Raw genomic sequence first — 19,835 nt, forward strand, 5'->3', positions numbered from 1 at the left:
TGGTCCCAGCAGACCCCAGAAAACAGGGGCACTGGTGCTGGAACAAGGTCATTAAGGGTGAAGCCTGGTGCCAGATGTGTGTTGTAATTTTCCATAACCCCTGAGGTGCTGCTGCTACACTATCTCGCAATCTTTTTCTGTGGTGGGCTGGTACCTGGCTGCAGTCTCAGGGCACCAGCACAGCAGGGTCCCGCAAGTGCTCCTGGGTGCAGCTGGCATTCGGCCATTGCTCTGTGAGACCCTCCCACAGAGGGGTGGAACAGGTCAAGGCTCAGTCCTTCAGAAGTAAGGGGCCAGGGAAAACAGCCACATCTGAGACAAAACTTGGAAGAGAGGTACTGCCTGGGGCTTGGTCACGGACAGTGAAGAAGCGGAGAGTGGACGAAAGCTGAAGACAGAGGATGGGTGCATGATTGCTGATCGGGGAGGACAGAGTTGTGATACTAGAGACAGGGTAGCTGGGTGACGCCATTTTCACCGCTCCCACGCATGCACATACGCACCTACGAACTCCACAACACTCCATCCCAGTAGGCTAGCAGCGCCATCTAGTGGAGAATGGAGCCATTAGGCTGAGCCCCGCCCAACTGGGCCAACCTTGCTCTTCAAGAACACAAGTCTCACAGCCTACTTAGTTTATAGACTATAAAGCACTTCATAGTCTGATTCTACGGGAAAACAAAGTAATTTCAGTCCTATTTCAATCTGTTAGAAGGCCCATCTATTCATCTTTTTTCTTTTTCATTTCTCTTTCTTGAATACAGGAAGAGAAAAAATTCATTTTTATTTTCAATTTTTATTGAAAATATTTTCCTTTAAATTTTTACTATTTTTTTGTGTAAATTTTTTCATATTCTATTTTACTTCCATCATTTTATTTTACTCTACTTCAGTGTATTCACTTTTTCAAAATTTCAAATGATTTCCTTTTTTTCTTCTTTTCTCCTTTTCGTTTCTTTTCTTTTTCTTGAATGCAGAAAGAGAAAAACTTCATTTTTATTCAATATTTATTAAAAATTTTTAAAAATTTTTTACTATATTTTTTGCTTTTATGTAAATTTTTCAAATTCTATTTCACTTCCATCATTTTAGTCTACTACAGTGTATTCACTTTTTAAAATTTTCAAATGACTTTTTTCTTTTCTCTTTTTTGTTTTTCATTTCTTTTCTTTTTCTTGAATACAGAAAGAGAAAAAATTCATTTTTATTTTTAATTTTTATGAAAAATATTTTTCTTTAATTTTTTTCTACTATATTTTTTACTTTTGTGTAATTTTTTCAAATTCTATTTTACTCCCATCATCTCATTTTAGTCTACTTCAGTGTATTCATTTTTTCAAATTCTCAAACGATTTCCTTCCCTCCCTTTTTTTCTCTAATCTGTCAAACCACTTTCAACACCCAGACCAAAACACACCTAGGATCTAGCATCATATTAGATTTTGTGTGTGTGTGTATGTGTGATTAATTTTTTAATTTTAACATTGTTTTAATTTTAATTTTTTTAATTTTAATTTTTCTACCTCATTAATTCCTTTTCTCCCTTCAAAATGACAAAATGAAGGAATTCATCCCAAAAGAAAGAGCACGAATAAACGACAGCCAGGAATTTAACTAACACAGATACAAGCAAGATGTCTGAACCATAATTTAGAATCATGATAATTAGAATACTAGCTAGAGTCAAAAGTAGATTATAATCCCTTTCTGCAGAGATAAAACAAGTAAAAGCTAGTCAGAATGAAGTTAAAAATGCTATAACTGAGCTGCAATCACAGGTGGATGAAGCAGCGGCAAGGATAGATGAGGCAGAACAGAGAATCAGTGATATAGAGGACAAACTTATAGAGAATAATGAAGCAGAAAAAAAGAGAGAGATTAAGGTAAAAGAGCACGATTTAAGAATTAGAGAAATCGGTGACTCATTAAAAAGGAACAACATCAGAATCATAGGGGCCCCAGAAGAGGAAGAGAGAGAAATAGGGGAAGAAGGGTTATGTGAACCAATCATAGCGGAAAACTTTCCTAACCTGGGGAAAAACACAAACATCAAAATCCAGGCAGCACAGAGGACCCCCATTAGATTCAACAAAAACTGACCATCAGCAAGGCATATCATAGTCAAATTCACAAAATACTCAGGCAAGGAAAGAATCATGAGAGCAGCAAGGGGAAAAAAGTCCCTAACCTACAAGGGAAGACAGATCAGGTTTGCAGCAGACCTATCCACTGAAACTTGGCAGGCCAGAAAGGAGTGGCAGGATATATTCAATGTGCTGAATCAGAAAAATATGCAGCCAAGAATTCTTTACCCAGCAAGGCTGTCATTCAAAATAGAAAGAGAGATAAAAAGTTTCCCAGACAAACAAAAATTAAAGGAGTTTGTGACCACTAAACCAGCCCTGCAAGAAATTTTAAGGGGGACTCTCTGAGGGGAGAAAAGATGGGGAAAAAATATACATATACATAGGTATATGTATATGTATATGTATATGTATATGTAAATACCAAAAGCAACAAAGATTAGAAAAGACCAGAGAACACCACCAGACACTCCAACTCTACAAGCACCATACTGGCAATAAATTCATATCTTTCAGTACTTACTCTAAACGTCATTGGACTCGATGCTCTAATCAAAAGACACAGGGTAACAGAATGGATAAGAAAACAAGACCCATCTATATGCTGTTTACAAGAGACTCACTTTAGACCTAAAAATACCTTCAGATTGAAAATAAGGGGATGGAGAACCATCTATAATGCTAATGGTCAACAAAAGAATGCCAGAATAGCCATACTTATATCAGACAATCTAGACTTTAAAATAAAGACTGTATCAAGAGATGTGGAAGGGCATTATATCATAATCAAGGGGTCTATCTGCCTAGAAGACCTAACAATTGTAAACATTTATGTGCCAAATGTGAGAGCACCCAGATATATGAATCAATTAATCACAAACATAAAGACATTCATCGATAGCAATACCATAATAGTAGGAGAGACTTCAACACGCCACCCACAGCAATGGACAGATCATCTAATAAAAAAATCAACAAGGAAACCATGGCTTTGAATGACACACTGGACCAGATGGACTTAACAGATATATTCAGAACATTTCACCCTAAAGCAGCACAATATACATTCTTCTCCAGTGCACATGGAACATTCTCCGGAATAGACCATATATACTGGGACACAAATCAGCCCTAAGTAAGTACAAAAAGATCGAGATCATACGATGCATATTTTCAGACCACAATGCTATGAAAGTCAAAATCAACCACAAGAAAAAATTTGGAAAGGTAACAAATACTTGGAGGCTGAAGAACATCCTACTAAAGAATGAATGGGCTAACCAACAAGTTAAAGAGGAAATTAAAAAGTATATGGAAGTCAATGAAAATGATAACGCCACAACCCAAAACCTCTGGGACACAGCAAAGGTGGTCATAAGAGGAGAGTATATAGCAATCCAGGTCTTCCTAAAGAAGGAAGAAAGAGCTCAGATACACAACCTAACCTTACGCCTTAAGGAGCTGGAAAAGGAACAGAAAATAAAACCCCAAACCAGCAGAAGACAGGAAATAAAGATTAGAGCAGAAATTAATGCTACCAAAACCAAAAAAAACAGTAGAACAGATCAATGAAACCAGAGGCTGGTTCTTTGAAAGAATTAACAAAATTGATAAACCACTAGCCAGTTTGATCAAAAAGAAAAAGGAAAGGACCCAAATAAATAAAATCAAGAATGGAAGAGGAGAGATCACAATTAACACAGCAGAAATAAAAAAATAATAAGAGAATATTATGAGCAACTATATGCCAATGAAATGGGCAATCTGGAAGACATGGACAAATTCCTAGAAACATATACACTACAAAAACTGAAACAGGAAGAAACAGAAAATTTGAACAGACCCATAACCAGTAAAGAAATCAAATTAGTAATCAAAAATCTGCCAAAAAACAAGAGTCCAGGGCCAGATGGCTTTCCAGGGGAATTCTAGCAAACATTTAAGGAAGAGTTAACACCTATTCTCTTGAAGGTGTTCCAAAAATAGAAATGGAAGGAAAACTTCCAAACTCTTTCTGTGAGGCCAGCATTACCTTGATTCCAAAACCAGTCAGAGACCCCACTAAAAAGGAGAACTATAGACCAATTTCTCTGATGAACATGGATGCAAAAATCCTCAACAAGATATTAGCCAACTGGATCCAACAATATGGTTAAAAAAATTCTTCACCATGACCAAGTGGGATTTATACCTGGGATGCGGGGGCTGATTCAATATCTGCAAAACAATTAACATGATTCATCACATCAATAAAAGAAAGGACAAGAACTATATGATCCTCTCAATAGATGCAAAGAAAGCATTTGACAAAATACAGCATCCTTTCTTGATAAAAACCCTCAAGAAAGTAGGGATAGAAGGAGCATACCTTGAGATCATGAAAACCATGTATGAATGACCCAATGCTAATATCCTCAATGGTGAAAAACTGAGAGCTTGCCCCCTAAGGTCAGGAACAAGACAGGGATGTCCACTCTCGCCACTGTAATTCAACATAGTATTAGAAGTCTTAGCCTCTGCAATGAGACAACACAAAGAAATAAAAGGCATCCAAATCAGCCAGGAGGAGGTCAAACTTTCACTCTTCGCAGATGACATGATACTCTATATGGAAAACCCAAAAGATTCCACCAAATAAGTGCTAGAATTGATTCATGAATTCAGCAAAGTTGCAGGATATAAAATCAATGCACAGAAATCAGTTGCATTCCTATACACCAATAATGAAACGACAGAAAGAGAAATCAAGGAATCGATCCTATTTATAGTTGCACAAAAATCCATAAGATATCTAGGAATAAATCTAACCAAAGAGGTGAAAAATCTATACACTGAAAACTATAGAAAGCTTATGAAAGAAATTGAAGAAGACATAAAAAAATGGAATAAGATTCCATGCTCCTGGATAGGAAGAACAAATGTTGTTAAAATGTGGATACTACCCAAAGCAATCTACATATTTAATGCAATCCCTAATAAAATAACACCAGCATTCTTCACAGAGCTAGAACAAACAATCCTAAAATTTGTATGGAACCAGAAAAGACCCTGAATAGCCAAAGCAATCTTGAAAAAGAAAACCAAAGCAGGAGGCATCAACAATCCCAGACTTCAAGCTATAGTACAATACTGTAATCATCAAGACAGTATGGTACTGGCCCAAGAACAGACACTCAGATCAATCAAACAGAATAGAGAACCCGGAAATGGACCCACAAACATATGGCCAACTAATCTTTGACAAAGCAGCAAAGAATATCCAATGGAATAAAGACAGTCTCTTCAGCAAGTCGTGCTGGGAAAACTGGACAGCGACATGCAGAAGAATGAACCTGGACCACTTTCTTACACCAGACACAAAAATAAACTCAAAATGGATGAAAGACCTAAATGTAAGACAGGAAGCCATCAAAATCCTTGAGGAGAAAGCAGGCAAAAACCTCTCTGATCTTGGCCGCAGCAACTTCTTACTCAACACGTCTCTGGAGGCAAGAGAAACAAAAGCAAAAATGAACTACTGGGACCTCATCAAATATAAAAAGCTTTTGCACAGCAAAGGAAACAATCAGCAAAACCAAAAGGCAACCGACAGAATGGGAGAAGATATTTGCAAATGACATATCAGATAAAGGGTTAGTATCAAAAATCTATAAAGAACTTATCAAACTCAATACCCAAAAAACAAATAATCCAGTGAAGAAATGGGCCAAAGACATAAATAGACACTTCTGCAAAGAAGATATCCAGATGGCTAACCAACACATGAAAAAATGCTCAACATCACTCATCATCAGGGAAATAGAAATCAAAACCACAATGAGATACCACCTTACACCTGTCAGAACGGCTAACATTAACAATTCAGACAACAACAGATGTTGGCGAGGATGCGGAGAAAGAGGATCTGTTTTGCATTGTTGGTGGGAATGCAAGCTGGTGCAGCCACTCTGGAAAACAGTATGGAGTTTCTTCAAAAAATTAAAAATAGAACTACCCTAGGACCCAGCAATTTCACTACTAGGTATTTATTCAAGGGATATAGGTATGCTGTTTTGAAGGGACACATGAACCCCCATGTTTATAGCAGCACTATCAAGAACAGCCAAAGTATGGATAGAGCCCAAATGTCCATCGATCGATGAATGGATAAAGAAGATGTGGTATATATATACAATGGAGTGTTACTCGGCAATCAAAAAGAATGAAATCTTGCCATTTGCAACTATGTGGATGGAACTGGATGGTATTATGCTACGTGAAATTAGTCAGAGAAAGACAAAAATCCTATGACTTCACTCATATGAGGACTTTAAGAGACAAAACAGATGAACATAAGGGAAGGGAAACAAAAATAATATAAAAACAGGGAGGGGGACAAAACAGAAGAGACTCATAAATATGGAGAACAAACTGAGGGTTACAGGAGGTATTGTGGGAGGGGGGATTGGCTAAATGGGTAAGGGGCATTAAGGAATCTACTCCTGAAATCATCGTTGCACTATATGCTAACTAATTTGGATATAAATTTTAAAAAATAAAAAATAAAACAAGATAAAAAAATTTTAAAAACCACAAGAATTGGCTTACTAATCGCCAAGGGTATAGTAAATGGTACTCTGCTATGATTTTCAGATGGTGTCTGTGTGAACACAAGAATAAGAATTTGTACCCATTGTAAATTGAAAAACTGTGATATTTAATTAGATGGTTAGACTGGGATAATTTTATAATGAAAGAAAACTTCCCCAAATAGTAATTTATTCAAAGGGGAAAAATATTACCAACATAACTGGCATGTTAGAGTTAATGAATAGCACTGCTGATATAGAGTATTGACTTTCACATATTTTGGCCTTAAAGGACATTTTACACTCTTAAAAAGTATAGAGGACCCCCCATAATCTTTTGTTTATATGCATTATAGCCTTTGATATTTACCATATTTCATATTTGATATTAAAATTGATAATTTAAAATATTAATTTATTAATTCATTAAAAACAGATTACATGTTAACATGAAATTTTTTTTAATAAAAATAACTATACTTTCCGAACAGAAAAGTGAGGGGATGGCACTACTTTACAATAATGCAGATTTTTAAAAAATGTCTAGCTGAATATAAAACAGTTGGATTCTCATAACTGCTTCTGCATTTAATCTGTCCTATGATATGTTGTTTTGGTTGAAGCAACTGAAGAAAACATGGGCTCTCACAGATACACAGTTGGAAAAGAAAAAAAAGTATTTTAATAGCCCCTTCAGATAATCTTAGATATATACTCTTTTATACTACAACAAAACTCAACAAGTGGTAATTTCTTAAGGGTCAGTTGCATTGGGAAATCTGAAATGGTATCAATGAATTCTTTGTATTCTTTTATTTTAAAATCTGCTGGTTTATTTCATACTTCCAGTGAATATTTTTTCCATGTAATGACTTTCTAAAATCATGCATTGGTAATTTGGAAAATACTGATGCAATGAGTTATATAGATTTTTCAAACAATGACCTACTTCCCAATGCAATATAAAAACATCACATTTGTGTAATCACCACCTACCTCACTTGAGAAGTGTTTGGGAAATTGTCAAACTCACAGGAGTATATAAAGTTGTCTATAGTTTCCCCAAATTCTAATTTTCTATTGAAAGCTTTAATTTTATCACTGACAGCAAATGCTGCCAGTGGTTTTCTTTGGGTGACAGACTCACTTTTTTTTCATTTTTGAGAAGATGTCTGCCAGGAATAAAAAAAACACAGCTAGGAAACCTTGCAACTCAAACACCTGCAACAGAGCTTTTCCTTGAGATAGTCACAGTAATTAGATATACAAATATGGCTTATATAAACTTCCCAGTTAGTCACACAGAATATTAAGAAGACGTTTACTCAAAGGGAGAGGTTTACAAAAATTAATAATTTTTAGGTCTTCATAAAGAACATTATTAAGCAAATCTGCCTCTGGAAAACAATTATGTAGTGGTAACAACAACAACAACAAAATTTCACACCGTGATTCATGCTGAGGAGCCAGGAGTTTTACTTACCATTGCTTTTGCACCACTACTGAAAATGTCAACACGGTGCAAAAGGCAAAGGACACCTTAGCTTTATTATGAAAATAATTTTGACCCCCATGGAGCCCCTGGGGATTCCCCCGAGTCTACAGCCCACACGTTGAGAACTGCTGATACAGAGGACAGTTATGAGGATGCCATTTCTTTTCTTCGGAACTAAGGGACCTTATAGGAAGGGAACCCACACATCTGAAGGTGAAACTTTTAACAATGAGATCATTCAATCTAAAATAAAACATTCAACAAAGGGGATGACAAAGATAAGAACGTCAGTATCATACTATTTCAGTTAATGGAGAGAAGATTCATTGAGAAGAATGTAAAACAGTGGAGATTGTACAAAGTCTGTGAAAGCAGAGCCCACTGTGGAAGGCCAAGTTGAGGGCAGGGAATGGAGAAGAGGGTGGGAAATGAGACCAGGCACACAGAAATACCACCATGCACCCCTGGGTCTGCACGGCCTGACATCTCTGGCTTGCCCATCTTGAGAGGGAAGGGCATCTGAGTTGAAAAGCTAGTCTGAACACTGGGAAATCCACTTGTAGACGACCAGTCTCAATTCTCTTCTTAAAATAATTCTTTGACAGTGCTTTCTCTCAAAGTAGTTGATTTATTCATTTTTTCTAACACATCTGTCAGTTATTAACAAATTGAGTTACTGTGGCAGAATAAAAAAATCTTAACTTTAGGTGAACCATTTCAAATAGTATTTCATTTTTTTTTCCCCCAAAGGCCAGCTTCTGGACCACACAATGAAACTCCCAAATGAGGGGATGAGTGGATTCACAGTGATGTTTAAATTTTTACATTTGACAAAACTAATGCAGTATATCTTGACAGCTATATTCAGTAGCTTAATGCTAAGCTTTTTATGCTGAATACAGAACAGAATGAATTTTCCACCAGTGTTTTGACTAGGAGGTTTTAAGATTCCTAGTCACTTAAGACAGCAGTCTGAGGCTGCTTGATAAAAACAAGCACTGGCTATTTCATAACTGCCTCATAAAAGGTCTCAGTATTTAAGAGAAAAGAGAAACTCAGGGCAGAGACATTTTGAAAATATATATTTTAACCAAAATCTGGATGCTAAGCAAACATCCTTTAGTAAACACCCAGAAAGAGTTGCAGCTGTGGTATTTGTGACTTAAAATAACAAGATGAAGATCTCCAAGTAAAAGAAATGATATCGTAAAAGTTTCTTATCAAAAGAAAATACATTTTCTGATGGAATTTATGTAGAGGGACGCTTTACACTGAAGTCCATTTAATACACTGTAGAAATACTGGAACCTTTAAATTTGGAGTTCAGTTTGAATACATGCTAGGCATTATTCTTTTCTGTTTTGCTACTACATTCTCTTTTTACAAACTACAGATTAATTTTTCCTGTAAGGACACCTTTTTGGGTTTAGTTTTGTCTGTGACTACGACTACTGTAAGTTGTTGGCTTTATGGCAGAATATCAAATTCTAGATGAACTGACAAGTAGGCAGTAATGAAATAGGAGAGCTTCCCCTTTAAAAAAATTACAACTTTAACATTATGCCAAAATATGATACAGTCCTATTCTAAAATATATATACATATTTTCATATGGATTAGATCTACATGTCCCAAAGGGCAAATGCTCTCTTCTACAAATGAGATGGCAGGAGAATCGAGAGCCCTGGTTTGATTTGTGCAGCCTAGCAAACCACTGAAGATAAACACCAGCCCTGTTATAATTCAGTATGCAACTGAGCTAGTCTTCCACACCAGCCGAGGAAAAAAAAAAATCCTTCTTCTTTTCTCAAGTTGCCCATTTCTATCCGTTTCTGTTGAATTGCCACAATTGCCCAGATAAAACATTTGAGAGTATGTCAGCTTTAATTAATGTAACATGACCTGATCATTTCCACAGTTAAGAATAAAGAAGTTTGCATTCTTTAAATCCAAACCTCAACCTGGAGATTATGCTAAGTTGCTTCATTCATAGTCCATACTTCTCTGCTCATGTCAGGAGGACAGCATTTGTCCCCTCTAGTGATAAACAAATTATACATGAAATCAATTCCACTTCACAATCATTTTCCCTATTGGGTATTATCTTTCCTTCTCTGCTCCCTCCAGTTAAGCCCACATCCTGTAACTTGCTAATGAGCTGGGGGCTTTCTGTTCCAGGTGGCACCCCCTGCCTCGAAGTCATGACATTTCCCATTTCGAATGCTGCTGGCATTTTTCGACAGCTCCTGCTAACTAGCCTTTTTGACCTGCACTAAGAGGAACTCATCTGATCGAATCCTCTAACCTGCCAATCATTCCAGCAAATGATCTTCACAGTCACTCCCAAGGCAGGAATGGGGAAGAAAAAAAAAAAAAAAAAAAAAGGAAATGCGAACGAGGAGAATGAGGGAGTAGGCAAGCGGTTGCCTCTGCCTCTGCAGCTACCTAATGAGAATACTTTAAGTCTCTGAGGCAGCTGAAACACTGAAAAACTGGTGGGAAAATTAGGACACAACTGAATGCCTGGCTCTGTAATTACTGATTTCTTTCCATCCTGAGATCATTTTGAGAGCAACACCTCTGAGATGTGCCAGTTTCTAGAGAACACAAGAACACCCAACCTTACGTAGAGAAGATAGATTTATTTCTCCTGCCACTATCAATATGCAATTCTCATAATCCCACTCTGCCAAACAGCATCCTTTGCAGAATTAATTATGTGCTATAAGCTTGTTAAGTGTGCATTTATTTGTAAACTAGGGATGATTATCATGTTTGCCACAATGAAGAAAGGACTTCTTATTTTTCCCAGGCATATTTTAGATGTTGCCACCATTTAGGGGTGTTGATTTTTACATATTTACATGAAAACAAACAGGTATGGTGGAGGCTGGCTTTGTGCTCAGGGAGGATTTAACACTGACAACATAGGACAATCTGGACATTCTTAATTAACGAAGATAAAATAATTTTTTCCTTCCAGATTTTTCTTGCCTGTGCACCATCAGTTTATTCAGTCGGTTCCCAGCCCACAGAATAACCCAATTACATTAGGAAGAAAGAGCCAGTACATGACTCTTTGACAGTGGATCACAACTCTAGATATCTCAGTATGAAGTAGATTTGTTGACCAACGAATGATACAATATAATTATGTGTTATCATTACACCATTGTATGTAATAATGTAAAATAAATACTGTACATGATTTAATTGCATGTGATAATCACACATCTTTCCTCATTTATAGTAATTAGGCCAATAGCCCCATTTACAGTAATTATTATATGTAATTGAGGGCATTTTACTAATTGCATTGAAAATGATAATCCAGAGCAATTAAAAATCCAAGGGCACTATACATAATGCAAACTACATTAAAAGAATGGTGATAATTTAAAGGAAAAAAATTCACCTAATATGGAAGTTAATAGTACAGTAATGGATTCCATGCATGGCATACATGGCGATATCTATTAAGAGGTAAATTTCTGTCAATTTCTGCAACTTTGGTATTGTTTTTGTACTAGAACTTGCATATTATGTCCTTAGGTAGAAAAATAATCCTTTGAATAATCTATGATGTTATCCTAACAACTCTAGGACTGTTGAAAAATTATTCTACTTGGCTGTGTGAGAGTATAGTGTGAGTGTGTGTGTGTGTGTGTGTGTGTGTGTGCGTGTGCATGCCATGGTAAACATCTCTCCTAAATTCCAAAAGAGACTCAGTAAATTATTCATTTGCACAACCAATTTGATGTTCTTAAAAGCTTTATTCATGGAAGCATCTCAGAGTATTGCAAACATTTTGTTAAATATACTTGTAATAATTAAGCTAAAATGTTTAACTTTGTTAGACTTGAAATACATTCGGGTTGCAGTTTTCATTACATTTGCTCTCTCTCTGGAATTTTAATGTGTTTAAGGACCTGAATCCCTGGCTTTTGTCCCAGGGTCTATCCCTCCCTGATCCCACTCCCTGTTTCTACCCAGACAAAGCTTCCATGTGAGGAATATCTCAGGAGGAGTGATGAGCATCTGTGGGACAATGGGAATAGTTTCGAGCTTCTTTTTGCCTTCCCTTCTCGACATTGTCATTTAGACATTGTCCTCCATGCATTCAAATGTCATCCTAGACCATCAGCCCACTTCAACTCAAACAGCCTCCTTTTATGCTCAGACACTTCTTAGAGCATCCGCAGACCACAAAGACTGTCTAGTGGGACTCAGCTGCTATCCTGGTATTAATAATACAATACAGTGCACTTAGGGCATAGATGATTCCCTCTGTATCCCAAATTCATAAGAATCAACATTAAATGAAAGCGAAAAATAGAGCACCTGAACTGATTATAACTACTTGTTATATGTGACTGCTAACTTCGTAATAGTTTGGCCAAGCATTCTAACAGATATCTTGCTTACTAGCCACACCACATCTCATGCCCATTACTTATAAGAAAGCTTCATTCACATTATGCTGCTGGCTAAATAGTCCCTCAGAAATTAATTTGGGTTTTCAAAAGACAGAAGATGCAAGTTGCAGTGCCTTCCCCCACCGTCACTCCACATTTTGAAAGCTCATCTGACCTGGATAATTGAATCACAAAAATATAGCTAATTTTTGAGCATGGACTGATGAACCAATTTGTGGAACATCACACCAGTTTCTTCCTCTTTTACCCATTTTGCTTTTCAAAATTCTCAGAGAAAGAAAAAAGAAGAGCAAGGGCAAATTTTAATTTTTAATTAAAAAAATGTCACTCTGAATTCTGCTTTTTAAGAAAAGCACACTGAAATAGTTAAAGGTACTGGAGCATCATGTGAGTAAAAACAATGGTTTAGAAAAACAATGTGTATGTACACGTGTGTCTGTATGTGTGTGTCTGAGAGACAGAGACAGGAAGGGATGGAGGGAGAGAAAATGAATATGATAAAGCGAATGTAGTAAAATGCAAACATTTGGGGAAAGTAGGTGAAGGGTATCAGGAATTCTATGTACTGCTCTTGTACCTTTTCTAGAAGTCCGAAATTATGTCAATATAAAAAATACTTTCAAAAATTCACCTTGGATGAAGCATGATATATTTAACTTTATTTTCATTCTGCTTTGTGACAAACCCAGGACATAATTAAGCAGATTAGACAGTAAAGGCCTTCAAGTCCTTTGCTAATCCATTCATAGGGTTGGTAGTGGTAATGCAGTCTATAGATCAGAGGTGACCCAAGGAAAGGGAGGGGTGGAGAGGCAGAGAAGGAAGGGAGAGAAGGACAGCGTCCATAGGCCCCTATTTTGCATCAGAGTTTAGAGCAGATAAGAGACTCTCCAGGATGGAGGGAAGCTAAGGAAAGGGGGTCGGGGGTGCTTGGGGAAACCACCAAACATTTCAGCCTCTTCTCAATCTGGTGTTCATAACATGCATTATGCATTTGTGGTTTGAAGTACTGTTGATTTCCCGATAAGATGTAGTTTTTCATCTGCAGCAATGTAGGGGTAATGACAAAAACCAGGATTCTTTCAGATAAAACCTGTGAGGGACAGGAATGTTTGTTTCCTCCTCTGCCTGTTATTTCCACAACTATTGTCAACTGCATGAAATAACAGAGATAATAAAACTGTAGTTGTTTGATAGGAAAAAAAAAATCTGTAGGGTCATGCAGAAAATAAGTTCTTGCAGAAAAAGACCCAGAAAACTTCCTGTTGCTGAAGGAAAGCTATAACCAATACTTGAATTTCTTACACTGTGGTAAGTATTAATGAGTATTATCTCCTTTTGGGTCTGTAGTTGAGAAAATGCAACATCGCTTAGAAAGAACTTTCGACAAAAATATCACACAATGAGGATGTTGTTACACCATCAAAATTAGAATGTCCCTCTGTCCTTGTTTTTTTCCTTGGTAGCATACAGTCTAGGGAGGGTGCCTCCTGGCTATACTCCATGCTTTGTAGAAACTTCCGAGACTTCTAAACCCAGAGCCATCCTCTGAGCGGTTCCTTAAGAAGAGGTTGGCCCAGTTCACAGCTCAGCAGACTGGATCAGGGCTCAGTGCTGGGCCTACAGCAATCTACAGTCAGCCAACAGCTTATGGAGTGACTGATACAACAGCCTTGCTCAAAGCATACTTTTCACGATGATGCTAACGCCAATCAGAGCTGTTTGTGAGGAAGGTTTGAATCCGAGTAAAAGAGCTCAGTGATAGACTGCCCCAGAAATAGAGACAAAGGGAAACAACAGAAGCAGGGTTCATGAATAAGCAGAAACAAGTCGGCAGGAGCCGTGAGATGAAGAGAAGATGAAAATGTTAGTTGAGAAAGTGAGCTGCCATCATGTCACAGCACAGAGGACAGGAGCAGTTACCAGAGCTGAGTGGTGGTTAAGACGGCCAGCGAAGTGAAGCTCTTATTGGATTCTGATGGACGCTCAGTCTTTGTGAGGCTGTCTGTGCAGCTGCTTAGACTGGTGGCCTTGTTCTTCTACCTTCCTGAAGCAACCTCAACAAAGACCACTGCTAACTGAAGAAACCTGACCATGTCTCCTTCCCCTGGAAGATCCCAACACCCACTTTTTCGTGGTCTCTCCTGATCCCGTGGCATGGCTCTCTCCAATCATCTGTCTCTGGCCCTCTCACCCTGCCGCCTGTCTTCTCACTTGAAGGCATCCATTCCTCAGACGTTTCAAGCTTTCCTTAAATGGCTATAATCTAGAACTGAAGCATATTTTTACTGATTGAATTTAGTTTAATTTTCCTGACCCCTTTTTTGGAAGTCAGGTAGGGGAAATGCTTGTCACCAGAGCTGTCTGATACAGGGCGCTGTGATGCTGGAAGGATTCTTTATCTGCCCTGTCCAGTAAAGTGGCCACTGGTCATGTGTGGCTAATGAGTACCTGAAACATGGTTCTGCTATTTTATAATTAAAAAATTATAATTTAATTTTAATTAATTAAAAATTAAATGTAAATAACCACACATGGCTTAATGGTTACTTTGTTCGTCTTCCCTCAGAAGAATAAGGAAGGGAAAGGAAGGGAAGGGATGGATTTTTCTAGTCTGTCCTTATACAGTCCTGATCCAAATAAGTTGATTATTCTACTTCATAAATATATAGTTCTTGAATATTTACTGAAGATGTCATAATATGTGGTTAAAGGGCTACCTGTATTAACATCCTTTGGGATTCCTCAAAGTGCCCATTCATGGACTCTGGGAACCTGTATTTTAAAAAGCTCCTCAGGGTGTGAGAACACCTGCTCTACTGAATGTTCAGTTAGTGATGCCAGAGGGTCTTAAGCACAAATGCATTATATTCTGTCTGGAGTTTATTTTCTTTAAAAATCTTTATCTTATTTAATTAAAATTCTGAAGCAATTTATGCATTCTACTCTGTTTACCTGGCAGCCTACTTTTAGGAGATTACTGCTTGATGACTGAATCAACACATTTTTTTCATTGTCACATAATATTTTATGTTGATTAGGAAAGAAAATATGCTATAAGGCAAGAAGGTCACCAAAATATGTATGAGGCTAACTTCTTGCACTTGAACCAAATATAATATTTTGATGTACTAGACTGATATTTGTATATTTATTATGGATTCAATAGGGTCTGAACACCAACTGATTCACTGAAAAGAGATGTTCCTTAATGAGCACATAGCATTTCAGAAAAAAAAAAATCTGCCTGAAAGATTAGAGGCCATTCTTATCCCTGTATTCAGCAAAAGGAGTAGACAGACTGACCAGGCACTTCCTGTCTCAAATAATTTGTAATTTTTATTTAGTTTTTAAGATTTTATTTTTACAGTAATCTCTATACCCAATGTGGGGCCCGAACTTAAAACCCTGAGATCAAGAGTTGCATCCTCCACCAAATGAGCCAGCCGGGACGTCCCATTCCTGTTTCAATTTAGAATGACTGGAAAATTAAGCTCAGCATCAGGGAGTGTCTGGTACTGCTATGTGCAAATATAAGTGATGCAAATGAATGTGATACTCAATATAGCTTCTGGTCTTTTCATTGAGGGAAATTTCAATGCACAGTCTCTCAGACTTTAGGATGGTCTTTACCCTTCAATACTGATAAAAAGAGTGGGGACAACCTATAAAATCATTAGTCTAAATATCTTTAGAGGATAACAAAATGTAGGAAGCACAGTATTTTGATCATCCACTGGCACCTATCCCATTTTAAACTTAGGTGCGTGTAGTTTTCTTTTCATTTAATTTGGTTACAAGACTCTGAAACCAAAATTACTTTTTGCTGCAAAGAAAAATGCTTCTCATTAGCTTTTCCACTAAGGCCACTTTATGCAAATCCAGTATTATTACCTAAATAATTGAAATGGCCTTCGTATGCAAGTTTAGAGACAGTTTGGCATTGAGGTAGAGGAGGAAAATTAGGACTTAAAACACTCCCTTCTACTCAGTCCTTCAAACATTTGAAAGAAGTGATGCAATGCATTTTCCACACTGACTCTGTGCAACCCCCTGAAGAGAGGTGGCTGAAATGCTAGATTACAGTTTTAGCCTCACTGAGCCCTCAACTTCTTTCCCACCCCTCGTCTTCCCAATCTCTCTGGGGTTTACAAAGAACCGGGACATTTGAGGAAGATTTAACATGCCACAGCTTGCTCTAAACAGTTAATTAATTCATCAACAACAAAATCAAAATCTAGGGAATTACATGTTTTTCTGTATGAATACTCTTATTTATGGTAGACTTTTTATTCTGTCATGTCTACAATATAGACATTAATATTCAGCTATTGGTCAGAAAAACTTCCATTGCTCAGATGTATCAGGCCAATATACTGCATTATTTGCTCTCTAAGACAGCCTCATGTAGTAAAATTAAAAACCCACAAAGGTGAGAAATTAAAATGGTTTCTTTTTCTGCTGACTGACAGAAAACTCTTAGAATCCAGCTTCTCTGCAGCTTTTTTTTAAAGTTTATTTATTTTGAGAGAGAGCTTGCATGTGAGCAAGGGAGGGGCAGAGAGAGAGAATTCCAAGCAGGCTCTGCACTGTCAGTGTAGAGCCCCAAGCAGGGCTCAAACTCAGGAACCATGAGAGCGTGACTTGACCCAAAATCGAGTCAGATGCATAACCGACTGAGCCACCCAGGGGCCCCTCCCTGCAGCTTTTCAGAGAAAAGAAAACATAGATGTTTCTTCAATATAATGTTGAATGAAGCCGAGGTATTTGGATTTGGAAGAAAGCAACAAAAAGAATAAATCTGAGCTTTGAAAGTTGATGTGAAATGGAGAAAACTCATAGAGAACATATTTGTATCATTATCAAAAAAATCTAGAAGAAGCAGTTCCTATAACCTTAAATCTATTTTAAAAAGATATACTGCAAAGAAAATACATTTTTGTAAGGGCTTTCGAATACTAATGATTGCAGTTCTGAGCACCTCTTTAAAAGCCTCTTTCCAATTAGTAACTTTTGAGACCTTATGGGCAATGCTTCTGTCCAGTCAGCTTGATTTATTTTTGGCAGGAGAAGCTGACCTGGAAGACCTTCTAGCAGCTTTGACTGACTAGACTCAGGTCAGAGAGATCCTAAAAGAGCAGAGAAGAAAAGACACACAGCACTGTGACCGAAGTTCAAACTTGCTGTATGGGAAGCAGCACCAATAAAGTTCACCTTTTGTTTTGTTTTACTAACTGGCTACTGGATTTATAAAGCCAGGGGCCCTCATGATGGTAATACAGGTTAAATGCTTTGAAAAGCATGTGCTACAAACCTAATGAATTAAAACCGGTCTCAGAACCAGGAAGTAACTCAGCTTACTCTGTGTGACCAACTGAAATTCAGAATGGGAGTACAAACACCATTGAGGGAATGAAGTTGTGCTTCTAGGTAACTTTTTACCCAGTGGGGGGAAATAACCTGAAGAATGAAGAATGTATGTAGTAGCAAGTCTATTAGTAACATTTTCTGACTGGCATTTATACACCTTGTTTTATCTGGGGATCTTTCACCCCCAACCATTCATAAATCACCACCCTACTCCCAAGAGGTCAAAATTTGCCCCCACATTGAATGTGTGCAAAAGCCGAGTCCCCAACATAGCTCAAGGTATTGGCAAATCACCCAGAAGACAACGCGGACAGTATAATTTGTTCTCTTTGCCATGCTGGCAATTGACCCTGTTAACATATTTCATGTTAAGAGGCAGAAGGAAGACAGACTCTTGCAATGCTGTCTATCTAGATCCTTCCATTCACCAGAACATTTAATTATTGAACATCCACATGAGCAAGGAGCAAATATGGGATAGCAAATTAAAAAAAGCCTTCCCCACAAAAAAGTGTGTTCTCTATTTACTTCAGTTATGTTAAACAGAAAGATATATATATATATATATATATATATATATATAGGCATAAAATTAAAAAAAAAAAAAACCCAGACATTTCCATCTGGTAATAAAGACACAGCCTTTTCAGAATTTGCTGTCTTATACTTGTTTCTGTGAAGCATGTGTGTCTGTAACAGGCCAGCATGCTAGAGATCGCCTTGTTTGGATTATGCTTTTTCTCTGCAGAATAGTAAAGGTCAAAGAATCGAATAGGAAAAAAGAAAAGCTTCATCATGATAAGGTCTGTACTAGGGGCCATGTAGGAATCAAAAGTGAGCTAAGTGGCCCACACAGCAGCTAAGCTAAACTAGGGAGCACACATCCTTTCCAAGGGAAGCAGCCATGATTCAGTTATACATATAAAATTCTGGCAGGAATGTGAGTGCAGTATTGCCAGAGTTGCTGATTTAAAAAAAATGCCAAGAATCCAGACTCTGTAAAATCTCTCCATTTTAAAATGAAAGCAACTAATTTAAAAAATTGTGTGGGCCAAATAAAGCAAGTCAGTGACTTAGAATATCGCTCAAGGTTAACCTTTTTCTAACCTCCACAAAGAATGTGTGAGTAGTTAAAATGATTTGCTTATAATTGAAATGGTTTGTTTATGACTGCATAAATAAAATACAATTTTGGCCAGGATCTAGTAGGTACCTAAATATATGACTAACTGTACTCTCCTTAGTAGAACCTGTGATCAATGCCATAATGAACATAAGAGATTCATAAGACATTTAGGGGAAAAAAGTCAATCTGAAATATTTCATGTAAAAGATCTGTTCAATATCTATTCATTATTACTTTCCAGGAAAGTAGGTTATCTTACCTGTGCTCTCTTGAGAATGTTGTGCTCATCAGTGCTTGCTATTTGATAGACTTTTGCCATAACTATTGTTTTTCCCAAAGGCCCGCATGCTTTCTCCAGCTTCTGGCTGCAATCTTACGTTTGGGACGGTAAAAATAGAAGACACTGTGGACAGAATGAAAAGTTGCCATTTATATATTATGTTATAGATATGCTTACAAACTTTCATTTTGGAAAATGGAGACTGAGATGCAATTCTAGATGTCCTGCACAGGGAACATCGTGGTATGTGTTGGTCGCTGAAAAGTCAAGTGGTAACAGCCACAGACACATTTACACAGATTTATACACACATATGATATCACAATATCATGAAGTAATATTCATGCTCATATTTCTCCGATCTAGAAAAATTAACTTGGATTATAAACAACATATCTTGCCCTTTCTTTATGCCATTCTTTCGCTCATTCACTGGAGAAATATTTATTGAGCCCCACACTGTTCTAGGTATTTTG

At 37.3% G+C, this 19,835-nt stretch overlaps 1 protein-coding gene across 8 annotated transcripts in view; it reads right to left on the reverse strand.

Moving 5' to 3' along the window:
• The window catches only part of CDK14 (cyclin dependent kinase 14), a 633,696-nt gene that overhangs the window by 86,294 nt on the left and 527,567 nt on the right, over positions 1-19,835 (reverse strand). For all 8 annotated transcript variants that reach the window (XR_009260494.1, XM_058725143.1, XM_058725146.1 and 5 more), the window contains one exon: positions 19,339-19,482. Coding sequence is in view for 7 of the 8 variants with exons in the window: in XM_058725143.1 (XP_058581126.1) it covers positions 19,367-19,482 (116 nt within the window). In the remaining variant the exon portion in view is untranslated. The remainder of the gene's footprint in view (positions 1-19,338; positions 19,483-19,835) is intronic.

Source organism: Neofelis nebulosa, chromosome 4 (assembly GCF_028018385.1).
Source record: "Neofelis nebulosa isolate mNeoNeb1 chromosome 4, mNeoNeb1.pri, whole genome shotgun sequence".
NCBI classification, from domain to species: domain Eukaryota; kingdom Metazoa; phylum Chordata; class Mammalia; order Carnivora; family Felidae; genus Neofelis; species Neofelis nebulosa.